We start from the raw sequence: 20,992 nt of genomic DNA, 5'->3' as shown, positions 1-20,992 counted from the left end.
AGCTATTGTGAATAATGCTTCAGTGGACAGGGCAATGCAGATATCTCTTTGAGATTCTGATTTCAATTCCTTTAGATATACTCAGATATAGGATTGCTGGATCTGTGGCACTTCTATTCTTAATTTGTTGAGAAATCTCCATACTGTTTATCATAATGGCAGTAGCAATTTACATTCTCAGCAACAGTATACAAGAGTTCTCCTTTCTCTACATCTTCAACAAAATTTATCTTTTGTGGTTTTTTTTAATAATAGCCATCCTGATAGGTGTGAGGTGATAGCTCATTGTAGTTTTGATTTGCATTCGAAAATCAAAGTACGATTAATGATGCTGAGGACCTTTTCATATGGCTGTTGGCCGTTTGTCAATCTTCTTCAGAGAAATGTCCATTCAGGTCTTTGCCCATCCTTTAATCAGATTATTTGGGTTCTCATGCTATTGAGCTGTAGCGTTCTTTATACACTTTGGATATTAACCCTTTATCAGAGAAACTCTTTGCAAATATGTCCTCCCGTTCCATAAGTTGCCTTTTCATTTTGTTGATGGTTTCCTTTGCCATGCAGCAGCTTTTTAGTTTGATATAGTCCTATTTATGTATTTTTGCTTTTGTTGTCTGTGCTTTTGGTGTAATATTCAAGATATCATTGGGTAATAGTCCCTTTTGATCTTTTTTATTCCCATGGCATTGGTTTTAATGCCTTCCCTTTCATTTATGATTTTATTTGCACCGTCTTTTTATTAGCCTAAAGTTTTCTTGGTATTGTTTATCTTTTTAAAAATTTAACTTAGTATCATTGATATCTTCTATTACTTCATATTTTCTATTTCATTTAAGCTCTAATCTTTATTATTTTGTTTTTTTCCTAACTTCAGACTTAGTTATTTTTCTAATTCTTTGAAGTGTGACATGAGGTTGTTATTTGAGATCTTTCTACTTTTTAATATAGGTGTTTATTGCTGTAAACTTCCTTCTTAGTACTGCTTTTACTGCATCCCATAAATTTTGGTATATAGTGTTTTCATTTTTGTTTGTCTCAATATATTTTCTATTTCCCTTATGATTTTTTGTTTGACCCAATGGCTGTTCAAGAGTATCTTGTTTATCTCCATATATTTGTGATTTTTCTGTCTTCCTTTTGTTACTGATTTCTGATCTCCTTCCACTGTTGTAAGAAAAGATACTTGGGGTGATTTCAAAAGTTAAGAATTTTTTTGTGACTTAGTATGGGATCTCTCCTGGGTATTGTTCTGTGTGTACTTGAGAAGAATGTGCAGTCTCTGGCTGGTGGGTAGAATGTTCTTTATATGTTCTTTTAGGTCCGTTTGGTCTAAAGTGTTATTCAAGTCTGCTGTTTCCTTATTAATTTTCTGTGTGGAGGAGATCAATTCATTATTGAAACTGTAGTCTTTAAAGTCTCCGAATATAATTGTATTGCTTTCTATTTCTCCCTTAAGAGTGTCAGTGTTTGTTTTGTATATTTAGGTACTCTGAGCTTGGGTGCATATATATTTATAATTATTCTTTCTTGTTAGTAAATTGACTCTTTAATCATTATATAGTGACCCACTTTTTTTTCTCTTACGGCAGTTTTTTACTTAAAGTCTGTTTTGTTCGATGTAAGTATAACCACCCCTGCTCTTTTGGTTACCATTTGCATGGAATATCTTTTACAATACCTTCACGTTCAGCCTATGTGTGTCCTTAAATCTAAAGTCTCATAAACATAGAATTGGACCTTTTTTTCTATTCATTTATTCAGTCTGTGTCTTTTGATTGGGGAGTTTAATTCATTTACACTTAAAGTAAGTATTCTTAGGTAAGGATTTACCTTTTAATTGGACTCCACACCTTTCAACAGTGGTAACAACTTAAATTTAACTACATACCAAAACACTACACTTTTACTTACCCCACTCACACACGCCTACGTTATGCCATTGATGTGAGAATTGACTTCTTCTATACTGTGTATCCATTAACAAATTTTTCTGGTAATAGTCATTATTAAAAATTTTTTTATGGTAAAAAACTTTTGTTAACACCCTTCGTACTCATGATGAGGGGTAATAAAAGTTGAATTCAGACAGTTTTTGTCCGTAACTGAAACTTAACATCTTGATCAGTTGACATCAGACTTCACATAGCCCAGTTACATTTATAAAGCAGAGTAACCAGTCTTTTCAAAGCATGGGATTAGTACAGACTCAAACATTTTGAAAGTCTATCCTTGAAGGACTAGGAGATAAGTATGTTCTAATCATTTACATGAGGACTCTATGTTCTTTAACTCCCCTTACTATGTATTATATTTGTAGTTCCCACATTAAAGAAGACCTGAGAATGTATCCCCAAAAGTGTGAGCTTAAAATACAAGACTGCCATATTAAAATTTTTGTTGACATTAGATCTAGCAAGGGCTCTAGGGAAAAAAAAAAGTGCTGACTGTAAATGCCTTCTATTTATGTACATAGGGATTTCTTAGGAAGCTTGATGCTCCATTAAAGGTATTTTTAATTCATTGGGCCAACTTCTAAAATGTATGGCACATTTAAAACCTATACCATAATTTGCTTCTTTATATAAATCAGATAGACCTAAAGGAAGTAGACACTTAAATCTTTGTATTTCAGTATGAGTTATCTGATTTGGATTTGATTTTTCTTTACAAAACCCACACTCACTCATTAGAGTCATATTTATCTACTTAGCAGTTTAGGGAAGAACTTGGCAATTTTGTGGTTTTTGAGATTATCATTCTCTTAAAGTGGCAGTGTTTTAAAATAGTGTTCTTGTATGCAATTTTACAGGCTTTTGTGGTGGAGTGCTGTTTTGTTATATAATTTTGACTTGGATTCTTTCAGTTTGCATTTGTTTGTGTAATTTCAGGAGAAATACTGAACATCTGAGTCCTGGGTGATACTAATAAACTAATAATTGCAGAGGTTTTTTTAAAAAAAAAATACTTTCCTGGGGTTCCTGGGTGGCTCAGTCGGTTGAGCGTCTGACTTCGGCCCAGATCATGACCTCACGGCTTGTGGATTCAAGCCCCGTGTCAGGCTCTGCCCTGACAGCTCAGAGCCTGGAGCCTGCTTCGGATTCTGTGTTACCCTATCTGCCCCTCCCCCACTCATGCTCTGTCTCTCTCTCTCTCTCTCTCTCTCTCTCTGTCTCTCTCTCTCTCTCTGTCTCTCTCTCTGTCTCTCAAAAATAAACATTAAAAAAAATTTTTTTTAATACTTTTCTGTTTTAGATTTTATACTAGAATTAAAAGTGATTTGTTCACCCCTATTATAGTATTATATTACTATTAGTCTATGTATTTACCTTTACTAGTGAGATTTATATTTTCACATATATTTTTGTTGTTGTTGTTGTTTAATGTTTATTCATTTTTAAGAGACAGAGACAGCGTGTGAGTGAGGGGCAGAGGGAGAGGGAGACACAGAATCTAAAGCAGGTTCCAGGCTCTGAGCTGTCAGCACAGAGCCTGACATGGGCCTCAAACTCACAAACTGTGAGATCAGGACCTAAACCAAAGTGGGACACTTAACCAACCGAGCCACTCAGATGCCCCAATATTTATTTATTTATTTATTTATTTATTTATTTATTTATTTATTTATTTATTTATTTATTGCTTATTTTTTGAGAGACAGAGCACAAGCCGGGGAGGGGTAGAGAAAGAGAGGGAGAGAGAGAATCCAAAGCAGGCTCCACACCATCAGTGCAGAATCCAATGCAGGGCTTGAGCTCAAAATGACAAGTTCATGGCCTGAGCTGAAATCAAGAGTAGGACGCTCAACTACCCAGGCACCCCTATATTTTCATATATGTTTGTGTTAATGTTTAGCATCCTTTGTTTCAATTTGGAAGAATTCCCTTTAGCACTTATCTGTAAAGGCAAGTCTAGTGGTAATGAGCTTTTTCAGCTTTTGTCTGGGTAAGTCTTTACTTGTCCTTCATTTTTAAAGAACAAGTTTGCTGAGTATTCTTGGTTGGTGTTGTTTTTTTTTTTTTTAGCATTTGTATGTATCTTACCACTCTCACGAAGCCACCAAGGTTTCTGCTGAGAAATCTGATAGCTTTGGTGAGATGGTGGGGGGATCTGATAGCTTTTGGTGAGCTTTGGTATGTATCTTACCACTCTCACCAAGCCCCAAGGTTTCTGCTGAGAAATCTGATAGCTTTGGTATATGATGAATTACTTTTCTCTTGCTGCTTTCAAAATTCTCTGTCTTTGACTTTTGACAGTTTAGTTATAATGTGTCCTGGTGTGGACTTTTTTAGGTCAAGCAATTTGGTGTCCTTTAGGTTTCATGAATCTGGATGTCCATTTCCCTATCCAGGTTTGGGAGTTTTTCAGCCACTATTTCTTTCCTTTTCTTTTCTTTTCTTTTTTTTAATTTTTTAAAATGTTTATTTATTTTTGAGATACAGAGTGCAAGTGGGGGAGGGGCAGAGAGAAAGGGAGACACAGAATCCGAAGCAGGCGCTCCAGGCTCTGAGCTGTCAGTACAGAGCCTGACATGGGGCTCGAACCCACAAACTGAGATCATCACCTGAACCAAAGTCGAATGCTTAACCAATTGAGCCACCCAGGTGCTACAGCCACCATTTCTTTTAAAAAGGCTTTCTGCCCCTTTCCCTTTCTCTCCTGTCTTTGGGACTCCCATAATATCTATCACTGGTTTATTCAAAGATACCTCATAAATCCTGTAGGCATTCTTCACTTTGTTTGACTCTTTTGTTGTTACTGTTCCTCTGACTGGAGAACTTCAGATTACTTGTCTTCAAGTTCATTGATTTGATTCTTTCTTCTTGATCAACTCTGTTGAAGCTCTCTGTTGAATTTTTCAGTCATTGTTCAGTTCTAGAATATTTGTTTAGTTCTTATGGTTTCTGTCTCTTTGTTGAACTTCTCATTTTTTTAATGTTTTCCTGAATTTATTTAGTTGTTCATCTGTGTTCTCTCGTAGCTCATTGAGCTTCTTTAAGATGATATCTTTGTGGGGCACCTGGGTGGCTCAGTCGGTTGGGCGTCCAACTTCGGCTCAGGTCATGATCTCGCAGTCCGTGAGTTCGAGCCCCACGTCAGGCTCTGTGCTGACAGCTCAGAGCCTGGAGCCTGTTTCAGATTCTGTGTCTCCCTCTCTCTCTGACCGTCCCCCGTTCATGCTCTGTCTCTCTCTGTCTCAAAAATAAAATAATAATAAACGTTAAAAAAAAAAAAAGATGATATCTTTGTATTCTTTCAGGCACTTTGCAAATCTCCATGTCTTTAGGTTGGGTACTGGATCTTTATTTTGTTCTTTTGTTGATATCATGTTTCTTTGATTCTTCATGGTCCTTAAAGACTTGTGTTGGTGTCTGCACATATGAAGAAGCAGCCATCTCTTGTAGTCTCTACAGACTGGCTTCCTCAGGGAAAACCCTTCACTAATCATCCCATTAAGAGATTCTTGGTGGGCTGGTTGGTCGGGACCATGGGAGATTGGGCCTGCTGCTGGATTCCATGGGCAGACAGTCTTGGTGCTGTGGTCCATGGTTAGACCACATGGTTTTCAAGACCTTTCTAGAAAGTAAATATTATTTTCACTCATATAAACAGCAGATTTTTAAAGTGAATATTGCCATGACCTAAAAGGCACTAGAAAATGCCCAGCTGACTATAAAATAATAAATAGAACATATACAGACTTGTCTTTGTAGTGTTACTGTCTAATTAAGAGGCAGAAATTAAAATATTCACATATATAGTCATATGTACAATGCCAAGACCTGCAAAATTAAAATGCTGGGCATCAGAGAGACTATGGAAGACTAGTTAAGACAAAGACCATTGGAGCACCTAATTAACATCAGAGTTAAGAAATCCCTCTCTTTGAAAGTATATTTTAGCTTTACACCTTAGATTTATTTTTTAAAGTACTACAAATAAAAAAGTAGTATTTTTTAAGCGTGAGAAAAAATGTTATGCACAAATTTTAAATAAGCAAATTTGGCATTGAATGAAATAGGAAATCTAAAATAGAATTAAAATGCAAAATGACATTTATCACTTCACTTTAAAAATACATGTTTAATATATAACATTTGAAAATATAAAACAATGTATTTCATAATTTAAGTATAACTACTTATGAATGTTTTTGTGTATTTCTACTATCGCTTTTTTCTGTGAGTAGACTTAATTTTTAAATGTGTTACATATCCTATTTTATAGCATTCTACTACACTTTCACTTTTAATGACATGTTTTCAGGTGGCAGGGTATTTGTGTGTGTTTCTAAGAAGTAATCTAATTTTACATTATTTATTTATCCTTTTATAGGCATTTGCCTGGTGGCCCGATTTATTGGCAGAGCATGCAGAGAAATTTTGGGCTTTATTCACAGTGGATATGGATACTGCACTGGAGGCCCAACCACAAGACTCCTGGGATAGTTTTCCTCTTTTCCAACTACTTAATAATTTCCTCAGAAATGACAGTAAGCACGTGCGTTTTCTTTCATATATGAAATGGGGAGGGGAAGGTCGATGAAGAGAATGTTGTGTGAGTGAATGTGTATTTATAGAGCTCTCACACTCACTGAACAAGACTGACATTGATAACATTAATGTTTTCTCAGTCTGCCTGACTTTTTCAAGCTGGGTTCTGGGGGAAACCAGTACTATGCCCAGATTTCTCCACTGGCCTCTGAAGTTCCTCTTGTTTCTACCCTTCTGCTTTTATCAAGAACTGATAATATAGGCATCTTCGCTGTACCTTGTGAATCAGAAAATCTTCAGAGGTTAGCATTTCTAAAGCACTTGAGAATACTTGCATCTCTGAGAGACAACTTAGAAATGTGCCATTATTCTAAGAATCATGCTATGTTAAGGCTTCTACTAATATGCATTCTGATAATTTTGTTTGCCTGAGAGGGATTCACTTCCATAATGATGGTGTAATATTGCTGTGTGGTATGGGTTGCTCTCTCAGTATTTAGAAATTTGGGAGGATGTAAAGGTCCTCTATTGAGACATTTCTTTCCAATGCAATAACAACTTTTACAACTTTTCTGGTACATGGTCTTCTAGAAGCCAGAACAAACCTAGTTTTACATCAGAACTTTATGGGGACATTTCTTAACACACAGATTCCTGGGTCTTTCTTATGATGATTCTTTTTAAAGTTCCCTTAAACCCAAGTTTGGTTACTACTGACGGCCTTTGCTTCAACACTTGGCAGTGATCACAGGTCACCAGTTACCTGTTCTGTCCTGTTCTTCCCATTATAGACCAAGTTGATCTCTGCTGCCTCCTCCCCTCTGCTTCTGACTTGTTCTACGTGATCGATGTAACAGCCTTGTACCATTGTGTGTTTTCTTCTCTGAGCCATTATTGCTAGGTCATTCAGTCCTTTCTCGCGTGATAGTGTTTCTGTGCCCATTACCACTCTTACCACCTTCCTCTGCATAGACCTCAGTCCATGTTTCAGTATTGCTCTGGAGTGTGGTGCTGTGAAGAGCACAGTGCTCACAACGTGGCCTGAGTAACCCAGACCCCCAGGAGAGGTGCTGTCCCTCTGCCCTGTCTTTGTGCAGCTCATGCTGCTCTAACTTGCCAAGGAACTCAGTCACCCTGTGATACATTGCAAACTTAATGTAACTTAAAACTCCAGATCCTTTTACTGCCCTCGTTCCAGGACATCACTGTTATGTACTTCTAGGCTTAAACTTAAATCCATGTCTTTACATTTATCTTTGTTTTTAAAAAAATTACTCTTGGGGCACCCAGATGGCTTGGTCAGTTAAGCGTCCGGCTCTCGATTTCAGCTCAGGTCATGATCTCACAGTTCATGAGTTTGAGCCCTGGGTCGGGCTCTGCACTGACAGCATGGAACCTGCTTTGGATTCTCTATCCCTCCCTCTCTGCCCCTCCCCTGTTCCTCGTCCCCTCTTTCTCTCTCTCTCTCTCAAACATTCTTAATTTTTTGTAACTAAAAAACTTACTCTTTCGGTTTTGTTCCTCACTCTGTTCTGTTACATCTTACCTTTCTTTGTTGTTCATCCTTTTTCAGTCTCTGATAAAACTGTAACTGTTTTGCTGGAGGGGGAAATCCACATTAATATGAAATTGTGTGTAATATTAGACTCCCCATAGACATCAGATTTAGGATGGCAGGTCAAGAACCTCTGTTATAGTAAGAGAGGTGTGATTTTTAGTAATTATTAACATGGACTGTGATGCCAGAGAGATTCACATCTGTCTCTGCCACTTGCAACTTGACCTTTGGCAGTAGCTTGACCCCTGTGAACTTTAGGTTCTTCATCTGTAAAGGAAGGAAAATAATAGTACATACAGTGTCATTGATGGTGAGGATTGAACACCATAATAGTGCACATATAGTAGACACAAAATAAATATTATAGGTGTTAGTCTGCGAAAATTTCAGTCTCGACTCTTTCAACTAATTTCATTCTCCTATCCAATTTCATTTCCAAAATATCCTACTAGAAAGCCAAAGAACTAAGCTACATTTCCTAATTCATATTTAACCACAATGTCTACTCTCAGAAGTAGCTAAACCCACATTATCTGTATGTGAATCATTCATTCTGCAAATGATCCCAGCCAGCTTTTAAGTTGTACTTTGGTTCCCTCCTCCCAGCTAGCAGACTTTGAATGACCTTCTTCTTTTCCCAGTCTCTTAGCATCATTTATTTTCTGCTAAGAACTTATAAGTCAGGTTTCATATTATCTTAAGACAATAAACCTGTCAAAAATAAATATATGTATTATTCATTAAGTCCCTAACTGAACATAAATAGTTGTAGGCTTATTTTGAGCATTGCTTTCTCCATTTGTATGAAAAAGTCAAGAATTGACCATATTTAAATTTATTTGGGAGTTCATTCAAAAATGAGGCATTTATTAATGTTCATAGTCAAACAGTAAAGGTGATGAATCATTTAGCTTTTTAACATATCAGTATTTATGCATGGAGAAAACAAGTATAGGTTTCTAAGAAATTTCGGGGGGGGGACCTATACTGCAAACTCCAATGAATTGGCCTCCTTTAATATTTATTTTTTTAAGCTTATGTATTTATTTTGAGAGAGAGAGAGAGAGTGGGGCGGGGGCGGGGGATTGGGGGCAGAGAGAGAAGGAGAGAGAGAATCCCAAACAGGCTCCAAGCTGTCACCACAGAGTCCATGGGGCTCAATTCCATGAACCATGAGATCATGACCTGAGCCGAAGTCAAGAGTGGGACCCTCAACTGACTGAGCCACCCAGACATCCCTAGTATTTATTTTTAATAAGAGTTCTTACATTGCAGGTGTGAATTTATGAGAGTTATATCAAAAAGAACACTAAAACGAAGGGCCTCTCTCCCATGGGGCTGTGTGGGTCCCTTTTCTCTTCAACCAGGGTTGGAGGCCAAGATCAGCTCTCAAGGATCATTGTCGGGGCTGTCATGACCTAATAACCTTATTTTCCTGCCTCAGACATCTGTAGTTGCTGGGAGCTCCCACTTGGTCTATATCAGGCCACAGACACACGAGGGTCTAAAGTGGCAGCACTGGGCAGGAGGCCTCTGGCTCTCCTTAGATACTGCCAGACTCTCATGAGCTGATTGATATTAGCCTGTGTTGTCCCAAAAGTAGCTTGGCCCCCTGCCTGATCCATAGGCAGCACCTAACAAACACACCTAGACAGGGTCTCGTACGGGATTGCGTGGTGCAGGGTGGTGAGAAAGAGCCGTGAGTGGGTGCCGGAGAAGAAAGAGTACCTCGGGCATCAAGGCAAGGAGATCAGACCTGACACTCAGGAGGCCAGTTGCAAATACAAGTCCCGCTTCTAAGCCATTAGCTGCATCGAATTGGACAGCTTGGGCTCCACACAGTTGCACGGGGGAGAGTTTTCTCTGTTGAAGTGCCTACTTCCATCAGCTGACAAAATAATGTTTTAGAAAAGTTTTCAAGTGCTAGCGGTTTTTCTTCACTAACAAAAGTTCTGAAAGCATCTTATTTTGTTCTAAAAGCAATAAACCACTTTCTGTAGAACTAGAGAAATAAAAAGGAACACTAAAGTGAGAATAGCAGAAAGTTAATTTTTAGCCAGACCTGCATATATTTAATTCAAAATAATTGAATTTTAAATTAAAAATTTCCCGTTTTAAATCATTTCTATAACATTGGCTACTATTAAATGCATAAAGTATAGTTTTATGTTGTGTTGTAAATTATTCAACTAAAACATAGAAGCATTTATTACTGATCTCTTTTGAGCACTATCAGTTTTGAGGTAAGTCTAGATCTTGGCTTTGATTTTGCAGTGATTAACAGATTTGAGAAAACATCAATTATTTCAGAGAAAAACAGCTCCTCCATGTAGTGAGGTAAATAGAAAAGTTCCCCAGTGCCATAATTTCCTTTTGGTATTGGGAGCACAGTAGAGTCTGGGGAATTGAAATACAATGCAGTCACTTTCCTCTCAAACTCAGAAGTTACTATCCAAAGCCAAGACCACTGAGTATCTTGATAGTTGGTAAAGTGTACTTTCTTTTTGCTATTAATTCACTCTTGATAGTAATGAAGAATATTGTTAATAATTATGTGTTTGTTTTATTAAATTCCTGAAATATTCCGATGGCGATTTAGTGAATTCAATTCAAATGTTAAAATATCAACCTACCGCTGCCCCTGTATTGGCCTTTTGGAAAGCTTTAGGAAAACATAAAACTTCAATCCTTTTAATCCCCCCTAGAAACAAAGAGCCTTATACATCAGTACTATGGCATAACAGTTTTTTCCACATCAACCCAATTAACATTAGAGTCCAAATTATAATTAATTACAACTTTAACCAGGAGTAAAGGAAACAGATCACTCTGAAATGTCCAGTCTTGGAACAGGAGAGAATTTGCTAAATAACGGTGCTTACTGTTAGCCCACATGTGGTACACAACTAATTATATACTATAGATTTTAAATGGTTGTGACTTATAATAATGTTGCATGCTTATGTTGGCATTCCCAAAATAAAAATTACTGACACACCTCAAAGTAGTGGAGGTACGGGTTAAAAATTTTACTTCATTTATTTGTGCCTTGAAAACTTGGTAGCCGGGTTGTTTTGCGTTTTTTTAATGAATAATTCAATATGTCCCCACTGGTTGTTTGCCCTCTTTCTTAATGCTTGGATATTTTAAAAATAGGTGTTTATCTTTTGGAAAGGGGACAGGATTTTAGACAAAGCTCTCCATTTTCCAGCCTAGGAAAGTAAATCCCTAAGAGGTGATGTGGCCAGGCAGGAGCTGGCCGATGGGAGTCACAGACAGAGGTGAGCAGGAGCCCGCCCCCTTGGTCTCCAGTTCCGTCTTGGCCTGTGCGAACAAAAGCAGATTCTGGGGCATTTACAAAATAATATAATTTTTTAAAGGAAGACAGGAGATTCCATGAAGTTTTGTTTTCACCTCAGAAAATTTTCATAAAGCCCTTGAGTTGTGGGGGCAGAGGAAGAGAGTTGGTTAAAGGGTACAGAGTCAGATAAATGGTGTATGTTGTCCTATCACGTATGATATGAAACGTCCACAATGAGAATGCCAGGGACTGAACTAATTAGTTGGGGGAAAGATTCAAGACAGCAGATTCAGTTTCTGTTGTAAGGAGGAGAAAAATTCTGTCGGGGTCATGCGTCTTTCTGTAGAGTTGGGCATGATTGGGGAAAGCCTTAGCCTTAAGAACCCTTGGAGATGAAATGTAGTTTTCCTCCAGGGAAGAGTATCAGCTGCACCATAATTTTAGCAACTGTCCCCAATCTCCCGCCCCTCACAGACTCACCCACTGATTCCCAGAGCAGGACTGATGATGAAAACAAACTCCGGCTCCTTTATTTCTGTCCAGAAAAGACTGAGCTCCCTGCTCGTCCATCCATCCTACCTCCATCCACCCTGATCCACTCCCCCTGCCCCAACTAAAGAGATAATTAGATGGGTAATTACTTTAAATGGTATCTAAGGAAACAATTTTGAGAAAGAGATGTATTAAAGTTGAGGGAAAATAAATGTTTTCATAATGAAGCAATTAGCATGATAGTTAAATGATACTGTGCGACTCTAACGCTAGTACAAATAGATTCTACCCTTGCGTGCTGTCTGCCACAATTGTCCTGTCGATAATAGATATGGCAAGTGACCGCTTCTGACAAATGAAAGCCATCTGCAAATGGCACAAATCATTTCTTTCAGCACTACTGAAAGGCAAACCCTTAGAGCTAGTCACCTCTTAATCTGTGGATATGTTAGCAAGTGGCAAATGACCATTCTTTTGGGAACTGATTCCCAAGTGAAAAATACCACGGTGCTGCTTCTTTAATTAACAGCCTTTTCACATTGCTAGCACATTAAAGCCATCCTGAAGAACACCCGTGCTTATATAATCAATGTCACAGCGTCTCTGCCTAAACGAATAATAAATGTTCGGGCTCTGCACTAAGTGAAAACCTATTCTCCAAGACTTTCACCTTCATAAAGATGGGCTCATAAAAATCGAAAAAGGAAAAATTGGAATGTGGTCTCATGAGGATAAAAAGGCTAGTGTTAATAATTAACAAGGAGAGTGAAGTGGAGTCAAATTAGCCATAATAGAGCCCAGAGTGACTGGCAAAGTCACCTCTCATTATCAAAAAACTCATTAAGAAATGAAGAAGTGGAAATCCCGCTGGGTTATTCTCACACTTAGGCTGTATCAGAGATTATTTTTCAGATTTCTTTCAAATGAAGAATGGTTAGGTCACCATATTGTATATTAGGTTAATCTTCAAGCTTTGAAATATGGAGGGCTGACACCTGCATGTTATCCTGTCTCAAGCGCTTAAATGAGCCGTGCATCTGAAATTCACGAATTGGTGTTTATAGATACATCTGTACATACATCTACGAGGCACAATGCAGAAAGGATATGACTTCTAGATGACAACAGGGCTGTGTGCCAGCCTAGTTTTATAGATAGGCACTTTTACAAATGATGAGATGACCACAAAAATGCAAAAATGTATTTAACTCCAGTTTCCAGAGTTGACTGAATGCAAAATTACATGTCAGAATGTGTTCTGTCAGTGTGTAGAGTAAAATAAATGTAAAAGCAAGCAGTCACTAGCCTTTTTTTTTGTAGTTGAGTTCCAGTGTTGCTCTAGATTCTTTACCACATGTAGACATCTAAAATTTTCAGTCTGATTTTTATATTTTCATAGAACTTAATGCCTGAAAAAAAAATAACCTGCTCTAAAATGCCTACGTGTCCCTCACAGTAGATTTGCAGAAAGCTCTGTAACCCCTACGGCCATGAGCATCAAGAAGCCTACACTTGAGGGTTGTTGATCACGTTACAGCCAAACTCAATTGTTTTCATCACCTAGGGCAGGCATTGAGGAACATAATCCCAGTCAGAAAGCTGTATGTAACTGGAATAAAATTACAGACTTCTCCATTTGGATTTTTTATTAATCTCGTAAAAGACAGCATGAGAAGAGCAGGACCATGAGACTTCGTTGTCTATGTTTACCCTAAGCCTTGGTTAATGTTTATATCGGGTTTTTTCCTGAATTAATGCTGCAACAAACATGTACTGAATGCCTAAAATTTACAAGTCCCAGTCACTTTGCAGAAACCTGGATGAAAAAACAGTCCTGGCCCTTGAAAAGCTTATCATCTAGTAGAGCATATGGACATATATGCCTTACTGACTATAATGCAATATAGATTGTAGAAATAGAACTCAATTATGTGTACTGTACTATGGCATCTTTAATTATAGTTTTAAACTTGGATTTGTTGGATTTGGGGTTGCTGTCCAAAATATAGGAAACATAACATCAGTGCTATTGCTCCGTAGGTAGGTTAGGCAGATACATAGGTAGGTAGGTAGATAGATAATTTTTAACAAGTGCACCAAGGGGAAAGGAAGAATTGGATGTGGTTTTAGGAGGTTGTTATGCTAGTAATTGTACAAATTAAATATTACCAAACTATATAGATTTACTTATTAAGCTTTTAATTAAAAGGAAAATAACACCCAGTGAGTTTCCTATTCTACTTAAACTTCGAAGGGACACTCTCAGAGTTTCCTTTAGGCAGTGGATATTTATTGGTATTTATTCAGTAAACACACATTTATGTAGTGCCTATTTAATGTGCCAGATTCTTGGCTGGTGCTATTCCTAGATCTCGGGATTTTTTGTTTGTTTGTTTTGCTGTGTGTATTTTCTTCCTTGTACATCATTCTGTTCTAGGCTGCAATCTTCCTGACTTTTCTCCTGAAGCCCTTGTTCAGATTTCAGTGATCCTCATTGTATACATTTGTCAACTAATTTTATGTCTTAGTCTCCTGGGTTTTCACTGTGCAGGATCCATAGTTTGTAGTCCCTTGAATAATTGTTGTTTTATGGCAAAGTCTTGTTTTTATTGTGGTCAGTGCTGTTTATTTTGCTGGTCATGAATTACTAGTTTCCTTCTCAAATGGCTATTTAGAATTTTAGGAGAAGTCATTCACCCTAGTAATCCATTAATGCTGACTAATTGGAAGGGGGTGGTACAGTATAAAATTGGATTAAATGGGCTCAGGAGTCACCAGCATATTTTTACCCTAAAAAGAATACAGGAACTCTTTTATCTGCTTATTCTTCACTTGTCCAGTGATTACTATCTCAGTAATTGTTATTAATTGGATCATAGTTTATATTCTTAGATGAAATCTTACTATTAAAAGCCTATGACAAGTACTTTTGTAAATGTAAGACTCTTTTTGGTATGTAAATAATCAACATTAATTTCTTAATTATTGGGATGCTCAAAATAATTGGGCACATCCGCATCCCTAGTTTACCTTTTATTTAAGCCGTTTGCTTCCTTTTTGCCATTTCTAATTGTACTGTTCAGCTAGATGTCATTGATGCTTCATTATTTTCTGACAAGGTGGTATTTGGAAACATGGAATCTTTGAGGGGAAAATGATTATCTAACAAAGTAGATGCTGGGTCCTCCACTTACATTCTCGTAACCACTATTTTAGACTCCTTCCAAGCAGTCCTTTCTGCTTCCACACCTCGGATATACTGTCAGAAGCATTCTTGGAGGGGGCCACATTGAGGAGTTGCCTCTTGGAATAAGCTGTTAGAAGGGGTGCCCTGCAGAGGCTTGATCTGGACAGGTGGCAACCCCAAATCGCAGCCTACCCTTACTAAACCGTATGGAGAAGATAGAAGCACTCATGCTGATGCCTGGGGCTCCATAGTAAGAGGGCGTTCGATGGTGTCTGATAGGAGTGGAATGCAAACTGGCATACGGGCAACTGAGAAAAAGAGCATGCATTTACATACACAAGTACAGTGTCCTGTGTGTTCCTCTGGTCTTGCCTTTTGACCCGAAGCTTTCGCTTTTCTTTCTTGCTCCTTCTGCATTTTTTCTGTATTTCTTTTCTTCTCTCTCTTCCTCCTTCTCTCCATCCCTCCCTTCTCCACCACACGCCGCCCCTCCCCCCACCTTTCCTAAGTCTAATTACCAAAGAAATAATACTGGCAATTGCCAGTTTTCTAAAACTTTGGAAAATGGGTCTATAATTTGATTTTTAAAAAATAAAAAGGAACACCCTGAGGCAACATGAGCAGACTTTTGGCCAGAAGTAAGCATTTGTGACAGGTCTTAGGAAATAGAGAAAACCTCCCTTTTCTCCTAATCTTCAGGATGTGTTAGTTTGCTATCAAGAGTCATGACTGAACACAAAAAATACTCCTCTTACCACATTCATTAAGATAAGAGACAGAAAATAGCCACATTCATATCCAGTAGAATTTTTAGTAGTCTGGTCTTAGACATCTGGACTACCCTATTTTAAATAAGATATTCAAGGACACGTGAGTAGCTCAGGTTTAGCTTCTGATTTCAGCTCAGGTCATGATCTCACGGTTTGTGAGTTTGAGCCCCACATCGGGCTCTGTGCTGGCAGCACAGAGCCAGCTTTGGAGCCTCTCTTTCCCTCTCTCTCTCTTTGCACCTCCCCTGTGCTTTCACACTCTCTCAAAAATAAATAAACATTAAAAAAATAGGATATTCATACCAATAGTATTTAATACCATATATTCTATATAAAATTTGAAGAGATATATAGGCTTCAGTAAGTTCTTAGACAGTTCCCTGAATAATAATGTAGTCATCTTAATGTTGTATCCAAGTAATTATTCACTCAACGAACATTTGAACAGTTGCTTGGAGTCATGCACTTTGCTGGATACTAAGAATACAGACATGGTCCCTGCCTCAAGGACCTTGCACCCTTGTGGGGAGATTAGAAATGGCAGTAGGTACAGAAGTATGATATGGACCACCGTGGAGGTCTGTACAAAGTAGTGAGTAAACGGGGGGAACCAGTAACTGGGCAAGGGGACAGCAGAGCAAAGCATTTCCAGAAAGGTTTGGAGGAGTTAATTATAGACTTGAACTGACCGTGCAAATCATTATGGCTGGACCACAGCAAATAAGAGGGTCAGGCAACAGAGATGAGCCAGAGAAGTCGTTTTAAGGTATGGCGCGGATGGCCTTCATGTCATGCAAAGACTTTTAGAGTTTGTTGTTGATGATCCACTAAAGGTTTACAGTCTTTAGGAAGGACATTACTAGTTTTATATATTTGCAAGCCCCTCTGCTTGAGATTTGATTGACAAAGAGAAAATATGGATCCTGAAGGCCGGGAAAGAGATTATTGCAGTAGGCAAGGCAGGAGATAAGAAGGCTGGAGGAAGTAGGGCAACAGCAGTGACGATAAAGAGAGGGAGGGATGTGTTGAGATGGATATTAAGGATGCAAAGTACGTAGGTCTTGATTACTCTTTGTATGTAAAAAGTAAAAGCCAAGCAGGTAGTACAGTCACCAGCTTCAGATACAGTGATCTGGTGGACAGTCTCTGCTTTCACTCCCATGGTGGGAACACGAGAGAAACAGGCTTATTTAACAAGTTGGTGAATTCAGGGCTTAGCAAGTGTATTAAAAAAGAGAGCTCTTGCTAGAAATACATTTGAGTCAACTGGTACTTAATCTTAGAATCATTATAATATTTAATAACAACATTGAGTATTGATTCTCCTATGTGCTTCATTTTAACAAACTAAGCATGACTTAATAACGAACATACCTAATCTCCAAATGTATAATAAAGTAGCGTTTGGATTGATGAGGTAGAGTTACTCTCATTTGTAGATGTAATGATTTCATAGGTGCGTGTGTGTTTTGGTCTTAGACGAGTTAAAAATAACGATAGTGCTTAACAGCACCTGAGATGTAGAGCCTGTGGCTCTTTGCATTTTTTTTTTTTTACATTTTTATTTATTTTTGAGAGACAAGAGTGCAAGCGGAGGAGAGGGCAGAGAGAGAGAGAGAGGGAGACACAGAATCTGAAGCAGGCTCCAGGCTCTGAGCGGTCACCACAGGGCTGGAACCCATCAACTGTGAGATCAAGACCTGAGCCGAAGTCAGACACTTAACCGACTGAGCCACCCAGGTGTCCCTGCATTTTTTTATTAATAGCCCACATAAATTAAAGGTCAGGCTATAGTCTAGCTACATAGCAATGTGAAATTGTCCAGCTTTCGATGCGTATTATAAGCACATTGAATATTTTCAGTGTTCATTCATTTTTCACTTCATTGAGTGTAATAGTTTTGCTCAATCTCTTGACTTATTCATAATGTAACTGAGTTTTTCCAAATTCTAATTCTAAAAACATAATTCATCTAAGATGTGGAGTAATGTGTTTGTCATTTGCAAGATTTTTCTACCTAAAATAACCTCTACTTTTCTAGGTCTTAAAAGATGCTGATAGGCTGCTGGTAGGTTGGATGAATGTAGGAATGGATGCATACACAGATAATAGTTTATGGTTATGTAAATTGAGAGGTGGCAGTATTATACTCTATGGAGGTTAAGGGCTCTTGTTCTATTGTTTAATGACTAGATGACTTTGCCACATGCCCCCTAAATCCTCTGTGCCTCAGTTTCCTTATTGATAAGACTAAAAAAAAATAATAGTGCTTCTATCATCGAGTTTTTGTAATGATTAAATGAGAGAATGCGTATAAAAGACTTAGCACTGTGCTTGACACTCCAAAAATTCTGGCAAGGACGAGGAAGAAGGAGGAGAGTTGTTAAGTGGAGATCCAATAAATTCAGATAGGGGTGTATTTTTTAATTTGCTTACCACTGTGACTTAGGTGGCCTGAGTCAGAATATTTCATCCTTAATGTTCAACATCCTTATTTAGGTGACATTTGGCAAAAGGAACTGAATTACATGATCTATAGTACCTTGAGTTCTTTGATTGAATCTCTAGGAATAAATAAAGCTCTTTTCAGCGTGCTAATGAAAACATCATTAAGATAACATTAGTCTCCTAAATAAGACATTTATCTTTAAATATGATTATCATTCCCACTTTAATAGGAAATCTTTTCGCATATAGATAACCCAGAAAAAAAAACCTACTTAACCACAAAAAATACTAAACCAAATTAACTAGAAATAGGAAAAAAAAAAAAACAGGGTTGTATTTTCCTCTGCATTTAGAATTTTTTCCAACCCCACTTTCACATGTCTGTAGTTTTCCAGCCTCTGACAAATTTCCGAATCCGTTAAAGCAGTATTCATGCCACTATGGTAAGCATCACATACTTTGCCCAAGTTTTAAAGCACTATTTAGCTTTTGGGGTATTTTTGCCCTGAGGAAGATTTATGTGGGAAATTGGCATATTTAGTGGAGTATTTTCTATGACATTACTATTAAAGTTCCTAATTATTAGATTTTGTACACAGGCACACACAGCTATTCAGATCCATAGAAGTGAATGGGAGTCCTGAAGAACTTTCCCCCATCTTTCACCTCTGCTGCTCTAATCCCAGTCCCCATTCATCATCACCATCACCCTTTACCTGGTCTATTGCAGTGAAGCACTGAGCACTGGGTACCTTCTTTGCTCCCCACCCGCTCCTTGGTCATCCACTCCATCTTCCACACAGCTGCCGGACACATTCTGTTGTGTCACTCCTCTGCTTAATAATAATAAAAATAATGATGCTTCCCTGTGGACCCATGTCCTACCACCTAGACATCACCTTGCACTATTCTTTCCCTGTCTCTCACCCTACTCCTGCCACACTGGCTTTCTCGTCCTTCTAGAAGTGCATCTGCTTATACCCTGCCTAGAACTTTCATACCAGCTCTTCTCTCTACCTGGAGATCTTCCCTCCAAATCTTCTGTGAATGCCACCCTGTCATTTAGGCTCAATTAAAAGACTATCTCTTCAGAAATACCTTTGCCAACCATGATGTATATTTTGAAATGAATATGTTTTCACTTTGAGAGTCAAAAAAACATCACAGCTGGGTTTAAGATATGTTCACTTGAGAAACAAACATGTACCATCATCTAAAAAATTTCAAATTATTTATTGAATATTATGTAACATTACTTAGTATTTTCCTATAGATTCTCTTTTCTTTCATGGTGCAACTTAGACACATACTGGCTGTCTTAGTCCATTCAGGCTGTTACAACAGAGTACCAGAGATTGGGTGGCTTATAAACAACAGAAATATATTTCTCACAGTTTTGGGGGCTGGGAAGTCCAAGATCAGAGTGCCCACAGATTCAGTGTCCAGTGAGAACTTGCTTCCTAGATGGCCATCTTTGAGCTGTGTCCTCAATGGCAAAAGGGTCGAAGGATTTCTCTGGGATCTCTTTTATGAGGGTACTAACCCTGTTCATGAGGACTCTGCCCTCATGACCGAATCATCCCTTCAAGGCTCTACCTCCTAATACGATTACATTGGAAGTTAGGATTTCAACCTATGAATTCGTCAGGGGAGTGGATGGGTGGGACACAAAGAGTGTATAGATAGCACTGAACGTCTTCTAATGAAATTATGTCCTGTGCATAGAAAGCATCCACCTTCTGGTATAGGGAGGTGCACCTTACCTACTACCTACTTACTAAACAGTCCTGTCCCAGTAGCACAAATTCTAAGACCTCTACAACTGCTGTAAGTAGGGTGTTCCACAGTAGAATTCATTAAAGACAAATGGACACCTGGAAAATGCAGGGGATATGCTGTTTTCACAGACTCATGTGGAAAATTGGGTAACAAGAAAATCCACAAATAACTGAAAAGTTCACGAATCAGATTAGACATTCCCAAGGCCACAGTCACCCTCTTGGTGAATTAAATAAGTGTATCTCTTACAAGTAATCAAGCTTAGCTCTTAGAATTAAATGGGTTTAGCTCTTTGTGATACACAGTATAGCACAGGGATTGTAATGCTCTTTATCACTATATTTACATGTGTCAAGACCTTCAGTGTATCCAACAGCTCCCTTGAATCTCTAGCAAGTAGTCCTATGCCCCATGTGTTAAACCTCTTAGAAAGCAAAAACATACCACCTGCCAGGAACATTTTATAGAAATCTAATCTATTTGCAGTTTTGACAGCCATGCTTAGGAGGTTGATTATACTTCTTGATTAGCTTTCATGATATATTCAATATGAGGAGCAAGACCCATTATCATCTATGTCAGTTCTTCTGTGTCAGACTCTTTCAGGAAACGTTTTTTTCACCCCTGTTTCCCAAATGCCTGATGTGATCCCTCTGACAAACATATTTCTGCTTGACTGTTTCAGCACTTTTACGTAATGGAAAATTTCACAAACACTTGCAAGAGATCTTTGTGCCCTTGGTTGTTCGCTACGTGGATCTCATGGAGTCCTCCATTGCCCAGTCAATTCACAGAGGCTTCGAGCAAGAGACGTGGCAGCCTGTCAAGTGGGTATCTTGCCTGGTGTCCGTGGAACATCTGTCTCTTCAATCCTGACCTTATGACTTTACACGTGGCCGTCTGTAGTTCTTTCTTATGGTGGTCCCTTCCCACGTTGTTTGTTTCTTTACAGGAATATCGCCAACA

General features: G+C 38.3%; 1 protein-coding gene and 1 non-coding gene across 9 annotated transcripts in view; both read left to right on the top strand.

Moving 5' to 3' along the window:
- Positions 1–20,992, top strand: part of CADPS2 (calcium dependent secretion activator 2) — a 539,410-nt gene that overhangs the window by 452,740 nt on the left and 65,678 nt on the right. For all 8 annotated transcript variants that reach the window (XM_042970898.1, XM_042970882.1, XM_042970892.1 and 5 more), the window contains 2 exons: positions 6,334–6,490; positions 20,712–20,853. In XM_042970898.1, coding sequence (XP_042826832.1) covers positions 6,334–6,490; positions 20,712–20,853 — 299 coding nt within the window. The remainder of the gene's footprint in view (positions 1–6,333; positions 6,491–20,711; positions 20,854–20,992) is intronic.
- Positions 9,370–9,499, top strand: LOC122236826. The gene has a single exon (XR_006215073.1).

Source organism: Panthera tigris, chromosome A2 (assembly GCF_018350195.1).
Source record: "Panthera tigris isolate Pti1 chromosome A2, P.tigris_Pti1_mat1.1, whole genome shotgun sequence".
Classification (NCBI taxonomy): Eukaryota; Metazoa; Chordata; class Mammalia; order Carnivora; family Felidae; genus Panthera; species Panthera tigris.
The sequence above is the reverse complement of the archived record's forward strand: the minus strand, read 5'-3'. Positions and strand labels throughout refer to the sequence as shown.